General features: G+C 34.4%; 1 protein-coding gene across 4 annotated transcripts in view; it reads right to left on the reverse strand.

Annotated features, from left to right (window-relative positions):
* The window catches only part of BANK1 (B cell scaffold protein with ankyrin repeats 1), a 382,399-nt gene that overhangs the window by 206,605 nt on the left and 163,257 nt on the right, over positions 1–12,537 (reverse strand). For all 4 annotated transcript variants that reach the window (XM_074343227.1, XM_074343221.1, XM_074343233.1 and 1 more), the window contains exon 3: positions 2,675–2,829. In XM_074343227.1, the coding sequence (XP_074199328.1) occupies positions 2,675–2,829 (155 nt within the window). The remainder of the gene's footprint in view (positions 1–2,674; positions 2,830–12,537) is intronic.

Below are 12,537 nucleotides of genomic sequence, written 5' to 3' on the forward strand. Positions count from 1 at the left end.
ACTCGCTATTCATCAGAGAGAATGAAGATGATGTCATTAGATCGAACCAGTCAACTCAGTGCTGGGATGCTGGAAACACAAAACTGTAAAGGGGGCATTCACAGACTCTGAAGATACAGGGTGCAAAAGAGGCATATCTCAAATTAAGACCCGGTAACTGGCAATGACAGTCTTGTAAACTTCTAGATTTCGTAAGATAGCAGGGAAGTCTCAAATATCACTTCCTGGAAGAGTAGGTCGTATTCCTGAGAGATCTCTATCCACCTAATATAATATTTGGAGGACTTCTCAGAAATAAGTTCAAAGGTTGTGCTTTCAGACAATTGGCACAGACTGAACTGAACGTTATCCTGGCAAATATGACACATGATTTTCACTTATTTGGATACAAATGATCTTTCCTGTGTTGCTTGGAAATTGGTACATGGATTCAGACTGTATTAAAATCTAGGCTCTGAGAACACAAGATTTTGACTGGGATGACTGTTTTTGGTCCAGGGGTTAGTTTATTTCAAATTTTTTAGTGTGTGACGCTGGTGCGAAAATAATCTTATGTGACCTTTCAACTCTTAGGATTGTTTAAAAAGTGGAGAAAGATTTCGAATTGAAATAATTTAGCTTCAGAGTGTCTGAAAAAATTATTTCCATATCAATAAAAGACAGCCAACAATTTTGCTATAGAAAGAACTCTGATCCTACCCAGTTAACTGAGCGAGCTATCTCTGATTGGAGGGCAGTGGGGTTTAATTTTTGGATTTTGATTTCTCTGCAAATTTAATAATGGAAAGGTTTTATATTGTTCAACTTTTACTCTTGCAGGTATTTTTAAAAGCAGATATTTAGACACATTGCATAATTCTTGGTGAGCAATTTTTAGTTCCAGAGGGTTTTTTCTTTGACTTTACCTATTTGGGAATAGTTTTCATTTCTCTTTTATTACAGTCTCTTCTATTTATTTCTGTCTCTTCCATTATTTCTGATTCAGTAGGAGCTACTGTTTCTGATTATTGGCCTGATCTCCCTTCCTTAAGTAGGTTGTAAGTTTTCCTTGCCTGATCCTCTGTCTCAGCTCCCTCAAACCTGTTCAGGTTCCTGGGGTCTCTAAGGCAGTGTCAAAGAAGTCTTTGTTCCTCTGGAACTGAAAACATAATAACTTAAAACCAGTGATTCTCCTGCTTAGGCATGGGGTCTGGGGGTGAGGGAATTAAGCTTTGCCTACTGAACAGAATGTTCAGCTTCTCCCAGGACTGCTGGTGCCATCAGGAGTAGGGCATTCTCTCCCCAAAGATGCCTCCCAGTAAGCAGACAAGTGCTGCTCCTGTCACTTAAATCTGCTGGCTGCCACCCAAAGGACCTTTTCATGCAACTCTCAAGGTTCTTCTGGATCTATGACTCTTCTTGCTCAAGCATACCATGGACACTGAGGGCTAGTATCTTTTTTTTTTTTTAACTTATTGATTATTATTATTATTTTTAATTGAAGTATAGTTGATTTACAATATTGTGTTAATTTCTGGTGTATAGCATAGTGATTCAGTTACATATACGTATATATACACATACATTCTTTTTCATTATAGGTTATTAAAAGCTATTGAATATAGTTCCCTATGCTATACAGTAGGTCCTTGTTGTTTATCTATTTCACATATCATAGTTTGTATCTGTTAATCCCAAACTCCTAATTTATCCTTCCTCTCCCCCTTCCCACTTTGGTAACCATAAATTTTTTTTCTATGTCTGTGAGTCTGTTTCCATTTTGTAAATAAGTTCATTTGTGTCATTTTTTAGACTCCACATATAAGTGATATCATATGATATTTGTCTTTCTCTGTTTGGCATACTGAAGTATGGCTTAATTAGTGTGATAATCTCTAGGTCCATCCATGCTGCTGCAAATGGCATTGTTTCATAGACAAGACATGGAAGCAACCTGAATGTCTATCAACAGATGACTGGATAAAGAAGTTGTGGTATATTTATACAATGGAATACTACACAGCCATAAAAAAGAATGAAATAATGCCATTTGCAGCATCTTTTAATTGTCTGAAGATTACATAGACTGAGTCTCTGATCAAGCTCTGGAAGTAGGCTTATTTTAGTGGTTCAATCTAGTGAAGACTTAGGAGGAAGAAATGTCAGCAATATGTATTCATAGAATCACCTTCTGAGAAATCCACTCCCCATAGCATTATACTTTTATTCCCAAAGGAACCAGTTCTTCTAGTGCTTATGATAGTTCTACTTTATAATGTAGGTCTTTGATACATATTTTATAATTGAAAAATTAGTGGTCCTAAAAAAATAAGTATTTTCAAATTCAACAGTGTATTTCCCTTCATGAAAATAAAACTCTTTATCTAGTTAATATGAATCCAGCTTTCCTTTAAATTGCCTGATACATAGAGCAATTGTAGATGTGTTTGCAACATTTCAAGTTACTTTTAATAAAATTACCCTTTCATATATGTTTCAATCCTCAATTATTCAACAAATGTGTATCACATGTCTACTAACTGCTAGACATTGTTCTGGGTTCTGAGGACACGGCCATGAACAAAGTAGACAGAAATGTCACTATGTTGGAGCGTCCAGTGTTAGTTACATTCTAGTGAATGCAGTACCCATTAAAATATTATGGTCACTTAAATAACAAGCCATCTTTACTGACCTCACATGGAACTTCAGCAGGAAGTACCACTGCCTGGGATCTGGTGCTTCTTGAAGCTTCTGATAATTCTTCACTTTCTTTTCTCTCACTTGTTTGCTCAGAATGTTTCACTGTTAGGTCTGTTGAAATATTGACCTCAAAGTAGTCATCAGAACCTAGAGAAAAATTCATGAATGCAGGTTATAACATATCTAAAGCCATATTATTTCTCTAGTGCTATAAAGGTTAATTGCTGAACAGTTGATTTAATTAATACATGGTACAACCAAACTGAGTTTAAGACAGCTAACATGATGAACCAATGTTAATAATTAAAATAATGCATCATAATTTAACTAGTAAGATAAGTTTAGCTGCTAAACTAAATCAACTACATAATAATATATTCACCCACTAGTTAAATGCTTTCCCTCCCAAAACCCAAATACTAATATTTTCTCTTAATATTAAAACAATAAATCTGAAAAATATGAAACTCTTTTCAATGACTATAATTAAGAAAATTTATTCATTTTACATTAGAACAAATTAAATCAGAACAATTATTTACCCATTACATATATTTCTAATTTTTAAAAACAAAAAGCATAACTAGAAGACAGTCACTAAATAGCATTTCTATGAAACACTAGTTTAATAGTGAAATATTCATGTTGATCAAACGTTAATGTGTTCTGTGGAAAAAGTATCCTGTGTTAAATAATTATGGCAGTATTACTAGGAACACTAAAATATGCAGATGTGAATTTTGAATCTCAAAGAAGGGGGAAATGTGATTTTTTTTTTTTAAAAAACCTAGCATTTAGCAATTTAGCATTCGGTCTCAATCATTAAAACACTTTTCTCTCTTTAAGGAAAAAAACTGTGTTAAGAGAGACAGATAATATTTTTACTACTCAATGTTTCAAAGCCCAAAGCATTTCATTAGGGCACAGAACCAACAGGACTGAAACCAAGGCTCTCACAATTAAAGACTCTAACAACCGTCAACTTTTACACCACAAAACTGTCCCTTAAATCCCCAAAGAAGGGAACTGAAGAAAAGGAAAGCAGCTCCTGACAGCTAGAAGCTGGCCTGATACCGTGTGAAGGACTTGATGTTGCTAGGAGGTGGCCTCCTGTTCTGCTATTAAACACCCACAATCTCACAGAACATCACCGTCAGACAAGGCCACTCTGTCACTATGATGGATCAAGTCAGAAATCAGAACACTTTGCAACCATGTCTGAATCCAGGCAAAATTGTGAACATCATCCAAACCACAAAATAACCAAATATCCTGAATCCTGGCTCCTGTGAGTGCTGTTTGTTTACCGAGTCCAGCCTCAGCCTCTTTTCATTTCCCCTACCTTCCACGTGGCCTAATCAACTCCTCCCAGTTTGCCGGGGATCTTTTTTTTTTTTTTTTTTTTTTTGGTGTGGGCATGAAAAATGCTATGTCCCAGGAACCTCTCTCCCATTTTCAAGCATACTGGAATATAGTTGGTTCCCCTGCTTCTGAATTAGAGCCATTAATACACCAAATCATAAAATTACACCTGCTTTTTAACTCAAGCAAGCTATAGCAAAGCCCTGCTTCCTTAAACCATTCCTTAAATCACTTAACACAACCCTAAATCCTACAGTAAGTCTTTTCTTAATACAGTCTTACTAAGATGCTCCACGGTTCTCCATGGTGTGCCTTCTCTTCATTGCAACTAGTGAAAAAAAAAACAATTAATGGACAGGTGTGTTCCTAGTGGTCTTTAGCTAAAGGAACTTGACAGGATAAAAAGGAAGAGGCGTCAAAGGCAGTATAGATGAAGGTGGCTAGAATTTTGGTCTCATTGCATCCAAAAAGTGAAGTCACCAGTTTCATACAGGTAATCCTATCAGAAAAGTAGAGTAACAAAAGAGATGTCCTCGAGGGAGGAGCTGGCTCTATGCCACATCTAAGAAGGAGAATGTTTTGTTTTGTTTTGTTTTTTCTGTCTTATGAAAGTTGCAGAATAAAAGTACAGAAGCACCTGGGATTTCCAGATTCTCCCACTGGTCTTGCTAGAAATGAAATGAAAAACAGCCTTTACTTCTCTAATGATTTAAAACACTTCCATAAGCAGTGTCATTTTCTCTCTCTCGCTCTCCCCTTCTCCCTCTCTCTCCACACACCTGCACACCAACACACACACACACCCAAAAAAGAGTGAAAGGTTATACAGAGCTGGTTTAATCATTTTGTGAATTGATGAAAACATAAGGAATCATTTTATTTAATACATTTTAAAAGGCGTTAAGTTATTCCACCACAGCAGTATCTGTGACATTTTCTGCTAATTCATCTGTGGTATGAAGAAGAGGTATTTTCTTTACCCTGAGGACATAATCATGAATGTACAAAAGACTTATCTCTATGAATGTTCACAGAAGCACTATTTATAATGCAAAAAAACCAGGAGCAGTCTAAACAATAAAGGGCCAGACAAAAATACATAATGTGATGAAAGATACTGTCACTAATTGCTCAGCTTGATAAAGACTATCTACCAAAAACCTCCAGCTAAGATAATTCTTAATGTGGAAAACTTGATGCTTTCCCACTAGGATCATGTTTAAGGCAAGGACGTATCCTCTCACCAATCCTTTTCATTATCATACTGGAAGTCCTTACTAATTCAATTAAAGCAAGAAAAGGAAATAAAAGGTATACATATTGGGAAAAAAGAAATAAAGCTGACTTTGTTGTGATGACATGATTGTGTACATAGCAAATCCAAAGGAATTAACCAAGAAATTCCCAGAACTAATAAGCGTTTATAGCTAAGTTGCAAGATATAAGGTGAATATACAAAAAGCAATTGCTTTCCTATATACTAACAAAAAACAAATGGAATCAGAAATTAAAATGGAATATCATTTAAACATTACCCCCCAAAATGAAATACTAAAGTATAAATCTAACAAATTATGTACAATATCTATATAATGAAAACTACAAAACTCTGATAAACAAAATCAAATCAGAATTAAATAAATGGAGAGATAGTCTATGTTCAGGGATAGAAAAACTCAAGTGTCAAGATGTCTTTTCTTCTCAACTTGATCTACAGATTCAATGCAATCAAAATCAAAATCTCAGCAAGTTACTATACAGATATGAACAAACTGATTCTAAGGTTTATATGTAGAGACAAGAGACCAGAATAGGCAGCCTAACACTGAAGGAGAAGAATAAAGTTGGAGAATTGACACCACCCAACTTCAATACTTATTATAAAGCTGCAGTAATCAAGAGTGTGTGATCTTAGCAAAAGAATAACCAAATAGGTCAACGGAATAGAATAGAGAGCCAAGAAATAGAATTACATAAATACAGTCAATTGATCTTTGACTAATGAGCAAAAACAATACAATGGAGCAAAGCCAGTCTCTTCAACAAATGGTGATAGACAACTACATACCCACATGCAAAAAAAAAAAAAAAAATGCATCTAGATACAAACCTTAAAACCATAACAAAAATTAACCGAAAATGCATCAAAGACCTACATGTATAATGCAAAACTATAAAACTTCTAAAAGATAATATAAGGGAAAACCTAGATGACCTGGAGTGTGGTAATGCATTTTAAGATATAATACCAAAGTCATGATCCATGAAAGAAATAATTTAATTTAACTTCATTAAAATTAAAAACTTATGTCTACAAAAGACAGTATCTAGAGAATTAAAAGATAAACCATAGGCTGGGAGAAAATATTTGCAAAAGACATTTAGTAAACGACTACTCCCCAAAATTTATAAAGAACTCAAATTTAACAGTAAGAAAATGATCAAATCAATTTTAAAATCAGCCAAAATGTGTAACAAACACCTCACCAAAGAAGACATACAGATAGAAAATGGGCATATGAAAAGATGCTCCACATTGTACATCATCAGGGAAGTGAAAATTAAAACAATGAAATAGCACTATACATCTATTAGAATGGTCAAATCTGACAATACCAAATGGTACCAAGGATGTGGAGCAAGAACTCGCATCCATTGCTAGTGGAAATGCAAAATGGTACAGCTATTTTGGAAGATGGTTTAGTGGTTTCTGACAAGACTAAACATACTCTAACCATGCAATCCAGCAAATGCACCCCTTGGTATTTACTCAAATGAGCTGAAAACTTATGTCCACACAAAAATCTACACATACATATTTATAGCAGCTTTATTCATAATTGCCAAAACCTGGGAGCAATCAAGATGTCCTTCAGCAGGTGAATGGACAAACTGTGGTACATCTATACAATGAAATATTATTCAGCACTAAAATGAAATAAGCTATCAAACAATGAAAAGAGCATGGAAAGACCTTAAATGTGTATTACTAAGTGAAAGAAGTCAATCTGAAAAGGCCACACACTGTATGATTCCAATTATATGACATTCTGGAAAAGGCAAACCATAGACAGTAAAAAGATCTGGGGTTGCCAGGGGTCTAGTGTGGAAGGGGAAGGAAGGGTGAATAGGCAGAGTACAGAATATTTTGGGGGCAGTGAAAATTCTCTAGTATTGATACCACTAATGATATATGTCATTATACATTTGTCCAAACCCATAAATTGTACAATACCAAGAGTGTAACCTAAGGTAAACTATGGACTTCGGGGGATTATGGTGTGTCAATGTAGGTTCACTCTTAAATGGTAAAAAAAGGTAAAAGAAAAAAAAAATGTACCACTGTGGTGAGTGATGTTGATAACTGGGTGGCTTGCATGTCGTTGAAGATGGGAGGCAGCAAGTATATGGGAAATCTCTGTACCTCCCTCTCAATTTTGCTGTAAACCTAAAACTGCACTTTAAAAATATTTTTTAAAGTGTACATATACAGAACTATGTGGTAGAAATTCAAGACAAATTCTTAAATGCATAAGAATATCTATATATACCCAAAATATCAAGATTCTTGATTCTGGCTGGTGGGTTATGGGTAATTTTATTATATATATGTATTACTAATAATATCAATTATTAATACCAATATACATAATACATTTTCTTGTTTTCTATAATAAAATGAATGAGTCGATCAAGATTACAGACCGAGCACGTGTTTCTTCACCCCTCCTCTACAATATGTAAATGAAATTACAGAAAAGATTACTTTCTTTTTATATCATGACATAAAAATGGGTAGGAACACTGCTCTGCAGATCTTATGTGAAATAACCCAGCTTATCACTAATCACCTCTATGTTCAGGTGATCTAAGCAATCCCCCAAAATACCATCTGGAATAAAGGTGATTGTCTTCTTTTAAAATAAATATCATACTAGAGGGAAAAATCACAGATATCCTAAGGCAAGATAATTTTGTATGATTTTCTTAACCACCAATAAAAATCACATTCAAAATAATAAACATTATAAAATAGTTAAGCATTAGAAAATAAATTTTCCTTTATGAATTAAGTTGCAAAATCTGTTATAGATTTAATTTTCAAAATGTATCATATTTTTTGCAAAGTAGAAATCTTTTAATACTATTTTTTCAAAAAATAAAAATTTTAGTTTAGATTTTTATATTTTGTTTTTATTTATTTGTTAACTGATTAAATCCTCATTTGGCATGAGGACAGATTTTCTGATAACTAACAAAACTAGGTGAAGACTGAAAAATGGTAGAATCTTTTATGCTATCATACTTGAACTGCTTTCATTATAGTGATCTGATGAAAAAAGAAGTTATTCCTCAATGCCCAATGACCCTTCAAATTCATCAATAGCTAACAGACAAAGCAAGGTTCAGTTTTCATCATAAATGATTTGGAAAAGAGAGAGAGAGGCAAACAACAAACTGCAAGATATATGTTAACTGCTAAAAAAATCTTCATCTTCTCATGCAACCTTGGGAAAAGTACTATGCACTGTAAGCTTCAATTTCCTCAATTATTGAATGCAGTAAATAATGACTTCCTTGTTGGATAGTTTTGATTACATTTAATAACATGCATGTGTCAGGCCTAGGATAGGCACTCAATATTAGCTTCCTTCTCTTTTTCTTAAGTTCTGATATCAAATTCAGTAAAAGCAATGTTTTTTACTTTGGAAAGATCATAAATTCATCTTTATCAGTTTGTATATCCAACTATGATTCAGAGAGGACTGCAACATTCTCCTGGAATTTCAATACTGAACATCGTTTTTGCCAAATTTATAATTTAGTAAGTGATTCTATAATTACAGTGTAGCTCATTTTATTAAGCATGCTTAAGGCAGTATGGATTCTAGCATGCTTTTCTGGGGTTTTAAAGTCATACCAAAGATCACAGCACTCCCCACCACTCAGATAAGTAAACAGGCATTTCTCCAAGAGGTAAAGGAAACAAACTGTACAAAAAGATGTAATGTTTACTAATCTTTTAGTCTAGTCCTCTGCTTTCTTAAACAATTTTTGTTGTCTGTGATGCATTGTAAGGGACACAAAAATAAGAAATATTTCATTCAACGCTCTGTCCAAAGAAAAATAACAATAATAGAACTTCTTACCTAACAAATATATATAAAAATGAACATACTCAATATAGCCAAGCAAATGTTGGCTTCCAATAACAAAAATATAAAACTACTTTGTTTTAAACACCCACATTTATCCTGGCATTCTAACTGCACAAACTCTACCAGCTAAAGTTTTCTCAAACGCTAGCATGAATGTATATTTATATTTTACTCTTGGTACTTTAGTCTTTTAATTTTAGTTCATAACATGCAAGGATAATTCCAAGGCAGAGTATATGTAAGGAGATGCTGTTTTCAGTGGACTGTGTGTTCCATTTTTACTTGTATTTCCATTTCATTCTGTTTATTATATTTTCTCCTTTTTCCTACCTTTTCCCCTTCTTTTATTTCATCATCCATTACCCACTCTTCCTTTAAGCTGCCTTTCCAGCCACCTCTCAGTGAAACTTGCTACAAAGAAATCATACAATATCTTGCAACTCAAGAGTGTGCTGTGCTCTTCAGACCAGCAGGTTATTAGACAGGCACACTCCCAACCGCCACCCTAGACCTGATGAATCAGAATCTGGTTTTTAAAAAGATCCTAAGTGATTTGAAAGCATACTGAAGTCTGAGAAGCAGTGTGCAGCACCCATTCATACCTCAGTGTGATACTTTTCCGTAACATTATCATAGCATGAGGCATTAACCAAAATCATATCATGTATTTATCTGTTTCCCTGTTTCCTGTCCATCCATCTAGAAGGCAAGCTTTTGAAGTAAAGCAATTCAGGTTTTTTTCTCCCCATCTATATTTCCAGTGAATAGGTCCTTCAACATAGTAGATGCTCAATAATTATGTAAGTAGACATGATAACAAGATGCTATATAATTATATGCATAGCAGATGCAAATATTTGTTGCCCATTTTGTGATTGAATAAATCCAGGCCTAGCTTATTTTTTGTAGGGGGAAGACTGAGTGGCTTGTGTCTGAAGGCCAGGAATTTGTTCTATCTACCACATTCTGCCTGTCTTAAGGGAGCACATGTGTACTTCAATCAGTATAACCCTGAAGACAGGAACTGAACAAGGCTAGAGAAAACCACCAAGGCTCAGAAAGCACTAAGCTTGCCTCTTTCTCTCCTACACATTTTCATTGCTTACTCTTTCTGAGAGTTAGTTGCCAAGGCAGTATTAGCATGACCTATGCTATCGACGGTTACTTCCTGCAACCGGATATATGAAGCACTTAGATGAAGGAGCTGAAAGACCAATTAATGAAACAAACCCTAATTATATCCTTTCTGAAGTTCAACATGTATCCACGAGAATCCCTCTCAGCAGATTGCCCAGAATGAAATAAAATCAAGATCTATTGACTAAGATTACAAACGAAAACTGACCATTGGATTTTCAATTATTCCCTTTAATAAATGACATGGTAAAGTTTTGAATCCATTTTAGTTGCTATAGTTTTGAAGTCTAGACTCCAAGAAAAATTTGCGTATAAACCTATCATTCCAAATTTGAGTGCTAAATTATACATGGGCCATGTAATTCATGAACAGGGAAATGACATTTTGTGGTCTTACAAAATATTCCATTGAAATACTTAAGGTATGACAATGTGCACTAGGCCCAGACATATTCAACAATTTACCAGTTCCATTCTTACAATTAAGAAAGAAAAAGCATAGATTAATCTGAATACAGATTTGTAAAATGTATGGTTTGAGTAGTGTTCAAATGAAGCTGTAATAGCATGAGACAATATTTGTTATATTAACTGACTAAACAAGCATATATAGGTACATATGTGTAGATATATGCACATATATATGTATTATATATATTTGTGATATATATACTATATATGTGTGTATATATAATATAAGAAAAATTTACTGTTATGTTAACAGTGATTATTTGTGTGAGGTGGGAATAAAATTCATTCTCAAAATTTTCTTCTTCATTCTTTGTAATTTGCACTGGACTTTTAACAACCCATAAATATTGCTTTTCTGAACAATTAGACAAAAAAGAATATCATTAAAAATTATTAATCATTTTTACTGGGTGAGAGGATAGCAACAATTCCATTTTTCATAATCAAATTTATGTATTTTTACATAAGTAATAAATATTTATTATGTATAACTTAGAACACATAAGTACCATTTCCTAGAGATAACCCTACTTAACTTTTTGATAAATATCTTTCTAGTCTTTGTATGAAGAATGCAAGTGCATATTTTTGAAAAACTAAAATAGGAAAATCTTATATGTATTTATACTATTAGGTGCATTAATGATGCTTTATATTGAGTGGCTCGTTGCAATCAAGATTTTCACACACACTCTATTTTTTTTTGAATACATACTTAAAATTATAATCCCTTTTCAATGCTAGATTACTGAATTTCAGACAACCATTTAAATCTATTTATAGATAGTTTTTAAATTCTGTGAGTCATAAACTATTTTTCCCCCATAAATTGTTCAGCCAAATAGAATCTTTTATTCCTCTTATAATGTACTTCAAAGCTGAGAAGACAAACAGGGTTTATCAAACAGGGTTAAAAAATTAAATGTAAATACAGTTAACCCAGGAATAAGGTAATAGAACCCTAAGTGGTAAATTCAACAGCAAAATCTTAAATTTTGCAAAGTAAATGATGAGGATCTTCTAGTCCTTGGATAGAAAATAAAATTTCAGTATTGTTTAGAAAATGATTCGTGCTTATTTTCCTTCTAATAAGCTCTAAGTAGGTTAACTAGGGATGAGGGGGACATTACTTTCTTTGTGCATGATCACCTCCACTACCCAGCTGGGAACACTAGGGCCAGCAGCACACGTCAGTTCAGCTGATGACCACTGGGAGGATCAGGTATTCAGGCTGGCTTCTCAGAAGTGCGCTCGAACTGCACCACGGGGAAAAGGAGAGAGAGCATTCTAGTAACTGGAGCCACGCTCAACCAGTCTTCCCTAAAATCTCCGTGAGACTGAGCAACTGACTATCTTGTTCATTGTTGAACACATGATCGGTGCCCAAAACTTATTTGCAAAATGAATGAGTGATTACATTTCAACTGGAGCTGCCTGCAGGAGATGCGATTAGGAAAAGTGGATTGAGTGGAAAAGTGAGAGCCTCTCTTTGTGAAGAAATCTGTCTGTAACTGTCGTCCCTTTGAGACTCAGGGAACCATCCATGTTAATGACAACTTTAATGTTTCTGTTTTTGGTGTTGCCTTCAGTGCAGGTATTTACACACAGCTACAGATCCTAGTGTTTCAGGAGAATCCAGGGTGGTCCCCACAGGGGAGCAAGAGCAAGGCATATGTGTCTGCTCTCCTCAACAGCTCAGCAGAGAAGGGCATCGGCCTCCGCAGTG

Source organism: Camelus bactrianus, chromosome 2 (genome assembly GCF_048773025.1).
Source record: "Camelus bactrianus isolate YW-2024 breed Bactrian camel chromosome 2, ASM4877302v1, whole genome shotgun sequence".
Taxonomy (NCBI): Eukaryota; Metazoa; Chordata; class Mammalia; order Artiodactyla; family Camelidae; genus Camelus; species Camelus bactrianus.